The 17,610-nt window shown below is 39.9% G+C and overlaps 1 protein-coding gene across 4 annotated transcripts in view; it reads left to right on the top strand.

Annotated features, from left to right (window-relative positions):
- Positions 1-17,290, top strand: part of fat2 (FAT atypical cadherin 2) — a 98,417-nt gene extending 81,127 nt beyond the window's left edge. For 2 of the 4 annotated variants that reach the window (XM_018092823.2, XM_018092824.2), the window contains exons 21-24: positions 8,055-8,466; positions 8,823-8,964; positions 13,176-13,696; positions 15,478-17,290. In XM_018092823.2, coding sequence (XP_017948312.1) covers positions 8,055-8,466; positions 8,823-8,964; positions 13,176-13,696; positions 15,478-15,968 — 1,566 coding nt within the window. In that variant the 3' untranslated portion in view covers positions 15,969-17,290. Of the gene's footprint in view, positions 1-8,054; positions 8,467-8,822; positions 8,965-10,721; positions 10,861-13,175; positions 13,697-15,477 lie in introns of those variants that run through there. The other 2 variants (XM_031898702.1, XM_018092826.2) reach the window with 2 other exon arrangements.
- Positions 17,291-17,610: the final 320 nt, after the last annotated feature.

Raw genomic sequence — 17,610 nt, forward strand, 5'->3', positions numbered from 1 at the left:
TTAATTAAACCCAATAGGATTATTTTACATCCAGTAAGGATTAATTATATCTTAGTTGGGCACTGTTTTATTTTTACAGAGAAAAAAGAAAATACATTTTAAAAATCTGAATTATTTGATTAAAATGGGGTCTATTGGAGACAGGCTTTCCGTAATTTTCAGCTTTCTGGATATCGGGTTTCCGGATAAGGGATCCCATACCTGTAGTAGTTTAGAACATCTGTCAGGATGTGGGTTGCACATTCATTGTCAATTATTCACAATGCCAAACAGATACACTGAAGGGCAGCAATTCTAAATTTGGAGTGTTTATTTGTGCTAAAGGCTAGAATCACTGTATGTGCCATTGCCCTTACAGGGATAAATATATTTGCTTTATTATTCCATTCAATATTGGAATTAATTATCTGCATTTTAAAGGCCACTGCCCTGAAGTTTCTTAGTTTAATACTTTGCCCTAAAGATTAATGTATAATAATGAAAGCCACCATACGCAGGCCAATAACCTACAACTTGGTTTGGAGGGGCTGAACAGGTAGCTTATATTGGCCTGTGTACGACCAGCCTATGAGAAAATTCTGATTTCAGCAGACGGAACTGGTCCTCACCACTTGCCATAAGTCACTCCCTATCATCTGAATGACATTAGGGGGCACTTTGCCTTTTGCACTTTGTACCCTGCCCTGCACTTTGCATATAAATCCTAATGTAGAACGTTAATGTAAAGGTTAAAACTGTAAATTTAGAGAAATAAAGCAGAGGGACAACAAATGTGCAGTCAAATGTCAATATCTAAATCTAAAACCAAAAAGAAAACTGCAAATAAAGATATACAGGTATAGAACCCATTATCCAGAATGCTCGGGACCAAGGATTCAGGATTAGGGGTCTTTGGATCTCCATACCTTAAGTCTACTAAAAAATCAATAAAATGTTAATGAAATGCATTAGGTTTGTTTTGCATCCAATAAGGATTAATATATATCTTAGTTGGGATCAAATACAAGGTACTGTTTTATTATTACAGAGAAACAGGAAATCAGTGTAACACTATTTTGGCTTAGATTGGCCAAACCCAGGCGTAGTGTAGAGCATGTGTTACATGCGACCCTTAATTCTTAGGCGGGGCCTCCGCTATGTGGGAGAAACTGAATAGGAGCTGAGGGTGTAGTTGAACTACAACTTGCTGAGGTTGTGTGGTGTGGATGATATAAATGGACGCCAGAGAGGTTCTTATGGTGAACTATGATACAGATTTATTGTCCAAGACAAGCAGTGGTGAAATCAGGGTAATCATATACTCACAAGCACAAGCAGTATAGATGCTACAATTGAAATACGCTCTGATGCAGAAGACAGAGTATGCACCTTTTTACTATCTCCCAAGGGGTACTGGTTGATAAGGTGTGTATCCCGGCCCAGACTCTACCAAGAGGTGGGCCTCTTGGTAGAGTCTGGGCCGGGATACACACCTTATCAACCGGTACCCCTTGGGAGGTAGTCCAAGTAGTAGGGACTCCTTCAGGTTGATAACCTCTAGTGGATGAGTCCTACGGGTGAGTAGGATCAGGGGTTATCCTGCCTGTCACTATCTCTACTCCGTGGCCCTGCACTGAGGCAACATTGCCGGATAGGAGAACTACTCCTGGATCTAATCACTCCTTTGGTGGGGATAATGGCTGCCCTTTCTAGCTAGAGCTGACTATGCTCACTTCTCCTAGAGAGTGTTATTAATAAATCTGCTGCGCTTGCTTATCCTCATTCATGGGGCCCTGTTCCCGACTTTCACTAGAGGCAAAATGTCCTCTAGGGCACAACGGCTTCTGGGGCCTACAGTCTGCTCCCAGGCTCAGATGGAGCTCTGCTTGGGACACAACATGCAGCCAAAAGAGGAAGCCACTCCTCCTTGCTAGACACTATATCAGTCAGCAAGGGGAGTGGTCAACCGGTTTAAACCTATAAGGGATAGAGTTACATAACTGAACCTGAGTAGAAGGGCTTTGCCCAATAACAGTAAAGGTGTGAAGAGGTAGGGGATAAAGCCATAGGGAGCTTAACCCTATGGGTCCCTACATCAGTTTTAAAAATCTGAATTATTTGATTAAAATGGAGTCTATGGGAGAAAGACTTTGCGTAATTTGGAGCTTTCTGGATAATAGGATTCCGGATAACAGATCCCATACCTGTAATATTATGTGAGTCGGCAAAAAAACATGCAGCTTGCTTCATCCGATGTAAATGTATTGGCTACTAAAGGTATTTAGTGGCCTCATCATAGCAGCTCCCATTCATATGCATCAATGCACATATGCAGAGAAGGTATGTTCCCTCATCATGCCTAGAGGGAAAATAAATTAAGCTCTGCTATAAAAATAACAATTAAAAAAAACACTTTTTCTGAGAATCTTAAGATTGATCGAAATGCCATAACAAGAATGCTGTCAGAGGAGTTTAAACAAGTCAATTAAAAGGCTACCAGTTGAAACCATATGAACGATAACTTGGTAGCATTATTATATACTGTATATGCTTTGCCGTGTCCTTTTTTTAAAGTGGACCTGTCACCCAGACATAAAAAGTTGTATAGTAAAAGTCCTTTTCAAATTAAACATGAAACCCAAATTATTTTTTATATTAACACATCCAAACCCATTATAAAAGGAATTTAAAAATCCCAGCTGTCAATCATATATTGCTTGCCCCGCCTCTATGCCTTAGGCATAGAGGCGGGGCAGACAATAACTTTAGCTTTCCATTTAGCACTACCTAGATGTCACTGCACATCTCAGATTCCCCCTCCCTCCTCATCATCTAATTGTGAAACGAGTGCATGGGCCTGGGCACCTGGTCCCCCATTCTGGCACAGAAAAAAGATTTTGGCATGATACAAGGCTTGCCTTCATAACAGTGTCCACAAAATGGCTGCTGCCTGTTTGCTGTGATTGTGTAATTCCAAGATGGAAGGAAACAAGATTTATTTTGTTTATATAGAGTAAGTAAATTTTATTTTGCTTAACTAAGAATATAGAAAATAAATTGGAGTTATTTCTTAGGGTGACAGGTCCCCTTTAAGTTGGAAGGAGACAATAGAAACTAAAGTTTTTTTTTTTAAATTATATATACTAGTTGTCCTTCAAGCAAGGTGCAGATTTGCTTCAATATAGACACTTACTGAGTCAGATTGGGTTCTGTGTGTATTAGCCAATATAAGGCTGTTCTTCTAATTCAGTGCGAATAGAACACTCAACAGAAACAGGTTTAAGCGGTTTGATCTGTAATTCATGCTCATGTGCAATTATAGATTTCTCTCTCTGTCAGGTTATTATAAACCTATTTATTATGCTGGCTGAAGGCTGGGTTGACATTTTTTTAAAATTACTTTTTATTTCTCGGTATCTACATACAATAAAAAATTATATAATCATGTCTTTTTGTGTAAATGTATTTACTTCTGTTATTATTATCATTATTATCTTTTATTTATATAGTGCCAACATATTTTAGATCACTTTACTGGATTATACATTGACATCAGTCCCTTTGACAGAGGAGCTTACAATCTAAGGTCCCTATTACATTAAATTACTGTTTCTCTGTTGCGGAAGGTATTTTGTACACATATTTAGGGTCAAGGAAAGTGTCTCAATCACAAGATACATGGCAGTAAATACACTGCTCAAAATAATAAAGGGAACACTTAAACAACACAATGTAACTCCAAGTCAATCACACTTCTGTAAAATCAAACTGTCCACTTTCAAACTCTTGCGTTTTTATGCGTATTTCCACTACATGTGCCTGCACCCAAACGTATCCCATTCATTCGGGTGCAGGCACAAGTAGGAGGCGTAGGGCGGAATTTTTCTGTTTGCTGAAAATATCCGCCCTGTACTCGTTAGGTAGCAACAATGGAATAGACAACAGGTGGAAATTATAGGCAATCAGCAAGACATCCCCAATAAAGGAGTGGTTCTGCAGATGGTGACCACAGACCACTTCTCAGTTCCTATGCTTTCTGACTGATGTTTTGGTCACTTTTGAATGCTGGCGGTGCTTTCACTCTAGTGGTAGCATGAGACGGAGTCTACAACCCACACAAATGGCTCAGGTAGTGCAGCTCATCCAGGATGGCACATCAATGCAAGCTGTAGCAAGAAGATTTGCTGTGTCTGTCAGCGTAGTGTCCAGAGCATGGAGGCACTACCAGGGGACAGGCCAGTACATCAGGAGACGTTGAGGAAGCCATTGGAGGGCAACAACCCAGCAGCAGGACCACTACCTTTGTGCAAGGAGGAGCACTGCCAGAGCCCTGCAAAATGACCTCCAGCGGGCCACAAATGTGCATGTGTCTGCTCAAACGGTCAGAAACAGACTACATGAGGGTGGTATGAGGGCCCGACGGCCACAGGTGGGGGTTGTGCTTAAAGCCCAACACCGTGCAGGACGTTTGGCATTTGCCAGAGAACACCAAGATTGGCAAATTCGCCACTTGCGCCCTGTGCTCTTCACAGATGAAAGCAGGTTCACACTGAGCACATGTGACAGATGTGACAGAGTCTAGAGACGCCGTGGAGAACGTTCTGCTGCCTGCAACATCCTCCAGCATGATGTGTGGTGTGGGGTGGCATTTCTTTGGCCTTGTGAGACCATATGCTGGTGCGGTTGGCCCTGGGTTCCTCCTACTGCAAGACAATGCTAGACCTCATGTGGCTGGAGTGTGTCCGCAGTTCCTACAAGATGAAGGCATTGATGCTATGGACTGGCCCGCCCGTTCCCCAGACCTGAATCCAATTGAGCACATCTGGGACATCATTTCTCGCTCCATCCACCAACGCCACATTGCGCCACAGACCGTCCAGGAGTTGGTGGATGCTTTAGTCCAGGTCTGAGAGGAGACCATCTGCCACCTCATCAGGAGCATGCCCAGGTGTTTTAGGGAGGTCATACAGGCATGTGGAGGCCACACACACTTCTGAGCCTCACTTTGACTTATTTTTTTTTTATCATTAATTTTTTTTTTATTGTTTCATAGCAATCAGTTAAACATGTTACGTTACATACATAAGGTTGCATTTTTTTTCAATTGTTAACATTCAGGAAATAATGTCATGATGTTACATAATTTTGCTGTACTCTACGTTGCGGTCTTTTTTTTTTTTTTCTTATCACAAAACATTATATTAGGTCCAGCGAGTGACAATAACGAATATGTCTCCTAATGTTAATAGAACCCGATATGTTGAACGATATCAGAGAAGAACAGGGAAAACAAAGGGGTAGTTAATAACAGAGGAGTATAGTGTTAAACATAGTTCAACTTAAAAACATTTCACTACTAATTATTAGGCAGATAATATCGAAGTAGAAAGGGTTCCTCCAAACCTATATTCAATCCATGGTTGTCAAATTTTAAGAAACAGTGGGTATTTATCTAATGCAATACTAGTTAGCTTTTCATTTGTAAATATCCAATCAATCTTGGGTTTAAGTAAGTTATTGTTAATAGATGGGGACTTCCAGGATCTTGCTAGGACTTGCCTTGCAGCTAAAAATATTTGGTTGATTAATCTCTGTTGTGTGCTGGTCACCCCTTGAACTGGTGCTCCCATTAGTGCCTCGTATGGGTCTTTTTGCAGATTAACATTTAGAACAGCAAATATCATGTTGTATACCCGTATCCAGTATCTAATTGCTTGTGGACATGTCCACCATATATGGGCCATGGTCCCTGGTGTAGAGCACCCCCTAAAACAATTCTCACTAGTGTTAGGATAAATATGTGATAGTTTCTTAGGAGTAAGATACCATCGGAAAAGAACTTTGTAGCCTGCTTCCAATAAAATTGTGTTATTTGAGCTTTTCCGTATATTTTCCCATAGTTTCTTCGTCGGATTCCCCGAGAGTTTTATTTAGTTCTTTGTTCCATGACTTGATATATTGAATGTTTAGTAGTTCTTTAGGGGAGTTAATGTGTTGATATAAGATTGTGATACCGTCTGTACACCATTTCTCAAAATAAGTTTGTTTTGTGGATTGAGATGTGTTTTGTTTCCAACATTGTGATACAAAGTGAAGTAATTGGGATGCCCGGAAGTATTCCGAATTTGGGAGCTTATAGTTCTCTTTCAAGTAGTCAATTGTGAAGGGGCCTCTCACAGTAAGCAAGTTTCCAACTCTCCTAAGGTTTTGATCCCTCCACCATTGAAATGAGCAAGATTGCTGTCCCGGTATAAATTGCGGGTGCTTAAATAATGGCGATACTGGGGTATGAGGCGAGTGCAGTTTGTATAGGGCAGTATAAGTGTCCCAGATTGCCAATGAGTGCCTCGGCGTAGGGCTATTGATAATTGGTCTATGTTTCATTTGCGTCCAAATCAAGGATTCTGTGGTATGAGGAGCTCACTTTGATGTGTTTTAAGGACATTACGTCAAAGTTGGATCAGCCTGTAGTGTTTTTTTTCCACTTTAATTTTGAGTGTGACTCCAAATCCATACCTCCATGGGTTGATAAATTTGATTTCTATTGATAAGTTTTGTGTGATTTTGTTGTCAGCACATTCAACTATGTAAAGAATGAAGTATTTAATAAGAATATTTCATTCATTCAGATCTAGGATGTCTTATTTTTGTTCCCTTTATTTTTTTGAGCAGTGTATATGGGAACCTATCACATTGAAGGCATTTGTCTTTTATGTTACAGGTTCCCATACATTTACTGCCTGGAGAGCACATTGAGAGACTTGAGCTGGCCATACATTGGTAGATGTTGCATGGCCAGCTTTAGCAATAAGAGCAGAAGAGATAAAAACAAATGTTGTGTTAAAGGAGACATATCCTATAAAAATTAACAATGTACCAGGGAATTGTACTCCTCTAGATATATTGTGCTAAAAGAGTTGTGTTTCGGATTTATTGAGAAATTTGCCCAAAACCCCACTAGCCCCGCCCATCCGTTTCACTTCCTGCTGGCTGAATTCTCTGGATGAGCTGGGGAGCCGGCGGCCCTCCGTACACTGCACTGTAGGATAGGAACCAATCAGCAGCTAGGCTGACCTGATAGGGAACTGAAGCCTGTCTGTGCTTGTGTGAGTGCAGGGCTGTGATTGGCTCTCCCCCTCCTACTGTGCTTCTGGCAGGGACCGTTAGGACACGCCCACCCCTCATTTCAAACTCTGACACAGAAGTGATAGGATCTATAGGGAGCTCCAATAAAGGGGCCATTTTTACAGATAGGATTAATTTTTAGCACAAAGTGAAACCAACACCGTATATTATTCATAATTGCCTACAAAATTAGGGTTTTTACCATTTATCCAATATGTCTCCTTTAAGGCACAAGAGGGTTGATTCACTAAAGTGCGTTAAACCGTGCACTATTTATAGCATGCGTTAAAAATTTTATTGCATCTAATTTTTTGCGTCTTGACTCACGATTCACTAAAAGCATACTTGCGTTAATTTAGATGCGATGCTGCTTGCGTTATTTAAGTCGCGAAGACTATTTTCGTGCGGTATTTGACGAAACGCGTGGTAATCAATGCATCACGCACAAATAGTCGCCGCGTGCGAAAAAAAGCTACTTTTATGAAAATGACCATTTCCCTGCAAACTGGAGGCTGCATCACTCTAGGCCCAACACATACTTGAATAAATAAAATGAACGCATGCGGTTGCGAATAAATTAACGCACGCAATATGCGATTTAATGCATGCGATAATACTTTCGCGAATCGCGCATTTTTTTCACGTCAATGTTAACGCAAAAAAAGTGCGATAAAACTTATCGACCTTTAGTGATTCAACCCTATGGTCACATCAGCTGTTATGGTTAAAATAAGAAAAGAGGGGACTTGCCCTTGGTTTCAGGCTCACTGGGAGATACTGGTACTTTGGCAAGCCAATTAAACCCTTAGACTTCTAGACTTCTACCAAAATTCTTGAATTTTGTAGAATTTAAGCATTACTTAAAAGTGGTCTCAGCTTGATCTTTGTAATGTAAAATTTTGCATCCCATAATAAATTACTCAAACACACCTTTATGATTTACCCTACAGCTGCATAATGGGGCTCTACATTTCAAACAGCAATGTATAGACAATGTCATCCAGGAATTGGTCTCAGAAGTAACATTAAATGATGGATATTGGCACAATGTACTACTGGAGGTAACTGGACCATTTGTCCTGCTCAGACTTGATGATAATGACACCAGGCAACCTATCCAACCCTGTCCTGCCCAGTCGACATTGCTAAATCTGTTTATTGGTGGAGTCATCCAAGAATCAGACTATGTATCCAACGGATTCCAAGGTTGTGTGGATGACATCAGTATTAATGGACAGACCCTTTCAAGTCTTGGACAGCCTGTGAGTAAGAAAGGCATTGTACCATGCTGTGAGCAACATGGAGTCTGTACCAAGAATCCTTGCCCATCTGACAGAATATGTGCAGAGTTGCCTTATGGAGGTGAGACCATAGAATGGATATGGAATGTTGAGGTTGAGGTCTAAAGGCATTGACAGAGAATGCCCATAGCATTTCTGCTCATTCTTACAGGGTAATATTATTTTGTATTATTTTGCTGTTTGTGAGGTAGGATTTGTATATATATATATCCAAATAAAAAAATATATATATATTAGTACAAACTGATATCTTTGTATAGACCCCTGCTAAAACCCTATGTGTGGGCACAGAGCAATGGTGTCAATTCACAATCATTATTTAAAAATATGTAAAACTGGTGCCAGAAATTTGTTATTTCCTGCTAGTTAAACACTGTATGGACACATTCAGTAACTGGCTCTCCCCTTCCACCCCAGGTTACTCATGCCTCAGTCATTCTCTATTCAGTGATCAAGGAACAGACCCCTGCAACCATTCTCATTGCTTGCACAGTAGGGCTTGTACCCCCATGTCCAATGGATACATGTGTAGTTGCCCATTAGGACATACTGGAGACAGGTAAGGAAAACTCACAATTTTCTCTCAAGCTCACAGTTGCTTTTTTTCTGTAGTTTGGAACACATCTTTCCGTCTACATTAGCAGTTTGGTGAGAGAATTATGTAAGATTATCTATCACAATTGTCTATGTTTAGAGACTGTCATAATTTGTGGACCTGAATATGAGTGGGCTCATACAAAATTGAGCAGGGTTCAGGAGAAATATGGGGGCATGCTTGTAGCTAACTGACTGGTGTGAATTAGGGATATTGTCAATATTCGGTGTTAAGAATCATTAAAAAATGTTGGAAAGTGCAATCATCATGAGGTAATGGCAAACCTTATATGCAATATGGGCATAACTTACACAGTTAAGCAAACACACTCCAAGTGACTACTTATCTTACAACCTAGCAAATGAAATGGTGGTTTGGGATGAAGCTCCTAAAACCGAAATTAGAACAAATAGGTGGTGGGTTCTTTAAGGCAATCTCAGCTTCACCATGCAAAAAGACGGTTTTCATGCTGTATTCACACCAGACTAGATCAGGATGAGAATTAATCAGTTAGACAATTCACAAAGACTATGAACTTAACAGTAACACCATCACAGCTATTGCCACTTCAAGTAGGGCCAATCTATTTGGGTGCTGTCATGGGTTTTTGGAGAGTGGAAAGGTCCTCAAGTAGATCCCGTCTCAAGTGTCTGTAACTACTTGAATTGTTTCCCATTCTTCCCTATGAAAAATTATCTGTATCCTTGAGAAATGATCACTACTACAACATCTATGCTCTGCATACGGGTAGCCTTATATGGGCTGACATTTGTCAAGGCACCAGACTTTAATGGCTAAATTGTCCAGATTATAGATTAAAATCAGTTACTATAGATCAAAGATCCCAATGTGACCTGCAGTACACCTTTTTGACCACTCGCCTGTGCCAAATGCTCCATAAAACATCACAGAACAACAACACTGATGGGAGAGATAATATAGCTCATGCTTAAAATTAAAAGGGATTGTGAAAAAGACAGCAACTGAGTTATCAACTGGTTCCTCTAATGCTGTTAACACCACAAATGTGCATGGATCTATCTGCTGTTCCACAGGTAATACAGTCTAAAGCGGATAAGTAATCTGATAGTATAAAGAAGCCTCAATAATGTCTATTACACTCCTAGCTGCTAATTTACACTTGTCCCTGAGCACAGTAAGCCTAACACACAGGTGTAATGCCAGGTACAGTTTTTTTTTATAAAGGAAGGTAATGGGTTTATTGACCATTTATGTCAGTATCAAACTTTTGTCTAATGCAGAAATGCCATGCTTAGAACCTGATTTGCAGGTGATTTTCTGTTAGCCCCGCTCAAAGTTTTAAAAGTCCATGGCTCCTGGCTCACTAACCCACATCCCTGATAGCATCTTATAGGAATTAGTAAAAATAGGACTGCTATAGGAATAGATATTGGGCTTCCGGCATTCAGCCTGAGAAAATGACAACTTGGACAATGCTCAAACTGCAAGCTTAGTCACTAATCATATTCTTTAAATGAAAAATAGATATCTATTCTCCTATTAAAATATCCTATGACAAAAATGCAAATAAGTCAAATAATAATCAGAGTAAAACACTATTTCATAGGAAGGGCACTATTTATTATGATCCGTATATATAAATTCTGCTCCCAGAATGCATATTTCCATGCATTATTAGTATTCTGTATTTAAATTATCTGGGGGGGTCACCTCTGAAAATCTCACTCCTATACCTACAGGCTGCATTTACATTTTTAAGGGTCTTTAGTGACAGTGACAGCTGAAAGCCTGAGTATCCCAGACAGATTTGTTTTTAAAGGAGAAAGAAAGGTAAAAACTACAGTAAGTAAGCTTTATCAGAAAGTTTTATGTAAATACAGCCATAAGCACTCACAGAAATGCTGCACTGACTTCTCTGAAAAAAGATTTCTTGTGTCTGTAATTCCTCTGCCAGAGACACGCAGCTTTCTGCTCTCTGCTCTCTCCTGCTCCCCCCTCCCTCAAGAATGCTAAGAACTCATTCTAAGAGGACCCCTTAGGAATGTGGATCTGAGCCAATCAGCAGGAAGCTTCCTCATAGTCTTACTAACTGAGCATGTTCACTTGGTCTGGGTGTCTGTGCAGGAGTGAGGCATTATGGGAACTTTCTTTACACAGCTCAGTGTTTTTTCTTCCTGTTTGGCTTCTGATATTGTGAACAGGTGAAAAATGGGGAGACTTAAGGGCACTATTGAGACAACTGAAGGTATGCCTGCAGCTTGAGATTAGCTCTTTACTAGCCTTTCCTTCTCTTTTAAATATACAAACTGTATTGTTCTCTGTTAGTACTGGAAATGTACCTGAAACAGCAGGACCAGACAGCAAATATTATGTCTAATCACTAATTAGTGATTACATTATAGTAAATACATGGCTAAAATGTATATGCAGAGTACACAAAGGTAATAAAATAAGGCTAATTATCCAATGTACCATAACAGATAGCACATCATGCTCTGGGATGGGAATTCTTGTTGTCTAATTTTCATAAAATAGAACCAGGAGCATATAAAGGAAAGTAAATGTCTAGTGCAGGCATGAATTGAGTACTGAAGCTTCCTTTATTCTCAGTGTTACTCTGTAGTCAGGGAGACAAAAACAGCTAAGTACTATTTAGAAGGTTCCATATTATCAGCTTCTCAATCCTTTTTTAAAGGAACAGTAACACCAAAAAATGAAAGTGTATAAAAGTAACTAAAATGTAATGTGCTGCTGCCCTGCACTGGTAAAAGTTGTGTGTTTACTTCAGAAAGTCTACTATAATTTATATAAATAAGCTGCTATGTAGCCACGGAGGCAGCCATTCAGAGGAGAAAAGGCACAGGCACATAGCAGATAACAGATAAAACACTATTGTATTTTACAGAACTTGTCTGTTATCTGCTATATAACCTGTGCCTTTTCTCCTTTTTTCCAGCTTGAATGGCTGCCCCCGGGGCTACACAGCAGCTTATTATATAAATTTTAGTAGTGTAACTGTAGCAAACACACCAGTTTTACCAGTGCAGGGCAACAGTGCATTATATTTTTATTACTTTAAAGCTCTTTCATTTTTTGGAGTTACTGTTCCTTTAAAGTATCTTCTATGTACTTCTAATTAGGGCAAAAACAGAAGAGGTAATTTACAAATGCGGTGCTCTAAAATGGACACGATGCAAAGGGCATATTGATGTAATTCATTAAGGTACTTGCAACCAAAAGCATTCCTGCACTTCCACATTATTGCCAATGTATCAATCCTGCCTCTTCTGATGGATGGCATTTAACTGAACTGGGGAAATGCTGGAGATACCTTCCATAGTGGGTTGTGTAGGCCCACCAGACTTGTACCCAATGTGCCAATTGCTATTTAAACGTTGTTGAGGTAATGCAACCCCCACTATGAAAATGCTAGATGCAGTTTGCACACATTTAAAACTGTAATGCCAGTAGCCAATCGGCACTATTGGTATTACTCCAGTAACTTCTGGCTATGCCATTGCTTCTTTTCAGCATCTGTTTCCCTCCTACCTGTGAAATAAAACCAGACCTGGACCTGTAGATTCGGCGGCTGCTGTAAGATGCAATAGACAGTCATTATTTATTGGGCCTGCTGGAGGCTGTTTGGGCCTTTGTGAACTTCTCCATTATGGATTTGCCTAGTGCAGTCCCATTAAGGGTATAAGTGGCTTGCATATTTTTACATCCCAGGTGCATGACATTACATTTATCCACATTAAATCTCATCTGCCACTTTGCCGTCCAGATTGCCAGTTGGTCAAGATCCTGCTGCAAGGATGTCACATCCTGGATAGAATTGACTGGTCTGCAGAGTTTTGTGTCATCTGCAAAGGATGTCACATCCTGGATAGAATTGACTGGTCTGCAGAGTTTTGTGTCATCTGCAAAGGATGTCACATCCTGGATAGAATTGACTGGTCTGCAGAGTTTTGTGTCATCTGCAAACACTGATACATTCCACAGCTGGAAGCTACAGCATAAGAAGGCCCATTATGCATAAAAGGTTATAAAATAAGGTATTCCTTTAACTAAGGAAATAGGGAGCACCTAAAAAAGAAATTGATGGAGATAGATGAGAGCTTCTTTACTTAAAATGTCCTACAGCATCTCTATTTAATAATGTTTTACTTGTGTCTCTTTCTCATTATGTCAAGGTGTGAAGTTGGAATTAAAGACTGCTTGGACACTTCCTGCCAACCCAATTATCAGTGCAACCACAGCAGTTGCGAAGAGAGTGTGACCCCTACTACAAACAGCAGATATATTTTGGTGTCTGGACCCCAGGAGATTGTTGAAATTCTTGGAGGACTCCTTGCTGTTTTGTTTCTTGTTGGGCTCTTTGTGGTGTTCAGAAAGCGCATATGTCAGAAAAATGTGAAACATAAGCCTGCCCCTCATGAGGACCCAGATCTAAAGCACCATTTGTCCAGAGACATAGGAGTCGGTACACCTGTGCCTCATTTGGAACTCAACATCCTCAGTGCTTTAGGTCGTACCCAGTTGGATGCAGAGGGGCAACCACGGCGTCAGCCAATCCCAGAGCTTCTCACATTTTGCAAGCCACAAGGTGGCCGAGAACCAGCTGTTTGCAGCGTGGCCCCTAATCTACCTCCAGCACCTCCATCAAGCTCGGATAATGAATCCATTGCCAAGAACCACTGGGACTGTGAAGACAGTAAGTACCTTTCCTTTCTAAGATATCTCATAGCAAATCATCCCCATGGTTCCTACAGTCTCTTCATATTGAAAACCCAGAAAATATCCCCTGACCCCCACCCCATGTATTATTGTGTATCCTTCTGCATGAGTGGTGAAGATGACACTTACAAATCTCTTTAACCTTCATCAAATACAAAGCATTGATACTTAATGGTTTTTAAATCTACCCTTACCTTTTGAATTCTGGTTAGATCCAGACAAGTAGAAAAGAAACACTGCACACTTACTACTGACATCTAGTGGCTGTTGTTGTGCAATAGCCAGTTTGTTACCACTTACTCCCCTCTGAAGGCTTGGAATGCTTTGCACTATAGAGCCTACTGAAAACTATTCTCGCTTTTAGCTTTTGGAATGTCATGGATGATTTTGCTGTCATTATTAGACAGTGAAAAAGTCTTTAATTATTACAAGTAAAGGATTATAATTGGGGAGCATTACACTAATTAAAGCAGCACTGAACTTTTGCTCTCTGGCCAAAAAGCTACAGATACCTGTAAGAGCCAAATTCCGTTTTTTTTAAACTGGAATTTTGGCTCCTTTAATGTAGTAAGCACATTGTGCTTCAAACATTTCACACATTTTGCTGCCACATTCAGCTGGCACTGCTACATGCACCCCTTTACCTCCTCGAGAAGTACTGGAGGTAGGGTCCCCAGTCTGGACAATAATATATTTAATATTTATTATGCTGTGTAAGATGAAATTTGCTGAAAAACGCTGTAAAAAGCAGTGTAAAATAAATGGAGAAATTTGCCGTACAGATGCCAGATTTTACACTGATTTTACGTTTTTTTAAGTTCCAGCAGAAGGAATAACACATAAAAATTACGCTGATTTTTCGCCATTTTTTATATGGCGAAGCCTGGTGATGTGTGCCGAATTTTGCTGCTGTTTTCTTACACTAAACAATAAATCTGCCCCTAACTCTTATTCACTAGTCAACAGGCAAAACATAAAAGAGACATATTCTTGCATTCATTATCAATACCATTATTGTTAAGGTGCCAAACGCAATGCTTATGTCCACCTTTGACCAAAATTCCTGTTCAGGCAAGGAACATTCCTGTCACTCAGTCTACATACTACAGTCTGGGAGCATGACCCTTTCTCTAAACATAGCAATGGAATAACTAGCTTTGCAACCCCTCACTGCTTGAGAAACATTTTCATAGCTTGAAATAACACACTTACACTAGGGACATACTAGCAAAAGAGATGCCTAGTTATAGTACACTACTTCAGAATTACTTCAAGGAGAATAACAAAACTGTAGCCCAGAGAGGTGAATACAGTGTAATTTTGCCCTACATGAGCATTGTAAAACATCATTGCTAGGGTAGCCTACCAACATGCCAAGAAGGATGAAACATTTTCTTGGGGGGTCTCTGTAACTGTTCTGCCCAGTCTTTTCAAGAAATGCGTACAGCCATCAAGAGGTGAAAACCTTTAGAGGGAGCATCTATAAACCCCTGCTAGGGACCAAAGCAACCAAATAGCTGTTGTCTTCCAAACTGGAGAGCTGATAAACAAAGAGCTAAACAATTTAAAAAAAACACCAAAAATTCAAGATCAAATGCAGATTAAACTACATAGATGGCCCAATCGGTGTGATTAGCCTAAGACTAGCCCTGATTGTCCAGATATAACTGAGAACTCTATAAACTGATAGTTCTTATAGAAAGAGCCTGGTTTGATAATCTTACTGATCGCCTGTATTTTCTGTCTGTTGTATTGCAGGTAGCACTGGGGATAATCCATACTGGCCATGCAGCTATTCACCTGCAAATGGACAAGGATTCAAAGCCTATGATTCTGTTCAGAGCACACATACTCTTTCTAAGCACAGTTCAGCCCCTCCAGTCCCTCCACTTCCCAAGGAAACAGAGTCTGACAATCTGTATGGGGGCTTTCCATTTCCACTGGAGTCCATCAACAAGAGATCCCCCATACCTGCTTGTTACAGCAACAGCACCCTAGATGATTTTCTCCCTCAGCCTCCTCACTGCCTAGACCAGTATACTGCAATCAGCTACTATCCTTCTCAGCTTCTCAAATCTGAGTGCTTAACTCATAAGCCTGATGATGGCTACCGGCGTCTTAGTGTGCGCCTTAGTGTAGCTCAGCCTTCCTATGCAAACTGTAGCCCACCACCCATGCCACCTCTAAACTACCAGGCCACTAATATGGCAGAAAGTGACTATGGCAGCTCTGAAGAAGTGATGTTTTAAAAGGAATGGACGTTGTTTTAATTAGAATATCCAGAAGAGCAAAAGGAAAGACCAACCTTGAGATTGGGGACTTCTCTCATTACTATAGTGGTAATAAATCTTCTTGGAGATCAGTCTGACTGAGGAAGGCCAGGGAGAATTTCTTGTACAATGGCTGCTGGACAGGCATTAAAGAAATGTCTATGAAGATTTTCATTCATCCAGGTCATGGTATATCTAGTATAAATAAATTTAAAGCAACGTGACTTGTTTGGTAATCATTGAAGAAATCACTGCAGTGTCCTGATGTACTGTCTGAAGTTAAATGGGATAGGTCAGGAGAGAAGCACCTTTGTTGCTGCCGAGATTGGTTCTTTATACATTACATTTGCTTATTGACTGAAAAGCTGAATATGTTTTAGTATTACCTCTAGGAGGAAGCAAAAATGTCAGCTTTATGTAGTGGTTACAAGGGGCTGTCTTAGTAGCCAAGACCTTATTGTTATACATTTAACACTTTTATAAATGATCATACAACATGACTACAAAGGGTGGTCCTAGTGCAGATGCCAGATGCAATGTTTAAGTATACCATTGCAATGTTTAAGTAATCCATTGCAACCAACTAGATCTCCTTCTCTCTCATTTTCCAACTGCTGGTATCTGCACTATGGCAATTTTGCACCTACAGTATTATTCATTTATAAACACAGGTGCTAACTTGTGTAAGTGCCACTAGTAACAAATCAGGTATTTGCTTTCATTGTAGACTGCTCAGATCTGATTGCTGATTGGTTGCTATTGGCAATAGCCCTTGTTTAATTTAACACATTTGTAAATCAGCCCCATTGTATCAAACTTAATTTGTCATTGATTTGTCTTGGACCTGACAAAGCCTCTCTCGGTATCTGCCTTGCATTAGACTTGGATTCCCAATACTAATCTATAATCAGTTTCACGTTTTAATGCTATGCTGCCACTTCTAGTGTGCAATGGACATACACAGAATCTCATTATTAGTCTAGGTAGGAGATGGGAGTACCGTATTGTACTTCCACGTGATGATGATGGGAGTTACAGTTCTAAAAGAGCTCAAGGACAATGATTGACAGCTCTGCTTCTCCAGCCTCTGCTTAAGCTGTGGGGCGGGTGCCAATAATAATTTGGCCCAGTAATACATAGCACTGTAATAAAATCACATACATGTGAATATTGTTCCATTGCTTTCTACTGGTAGATGAACAGTGGTGATATCTTTCCAAAAAGAGTTGAATTTTTAAAAATCTTGTGTATATTGCTGTATTTTTTTTAAAAGGAAAGCAATAAAGTATAATTTTTATAAATACCTGTTTTTTTGCTAATTTTTATACTCTGCAAAATGTACTGTATTGGCTACAAAACATTAATTTTCATTCATTGATCGATAATAACTATTTTGACCCTTAGAGGTTAATAAGAGGTTATTAACCTGAAAAACAAGAACTAAGGCTTGGACACATAACAATGCATTATGTGTTATTTTGTGCATCATGAATTCCATGAAAGTCCATTAAGTTCTTCCAACTGAACCCAGCACACACAAATCTATACTGCCCTATCTATACACTCACATACATAAACACATACTGACCTATCTATACACTCACAAGGACCGACCCCTTCG

The sequence above is a fragment of the Xenopus tropicalis genome, chromosome 3 (genome assembly GCF_000004195.4).
Source record: "Xenopus tropicalis strain Nigerian chromosome 3, UCB_Xtro_10.0, whole genome shotgun sequence".
In the NCBI taxonomy this organism is placed as follows: domain Eukaryota; kingdom Metazoa; phylum Chordata; class Amphibia; order Anura; family Pipidae; genus Xenopus; species Xenopus tropicalis.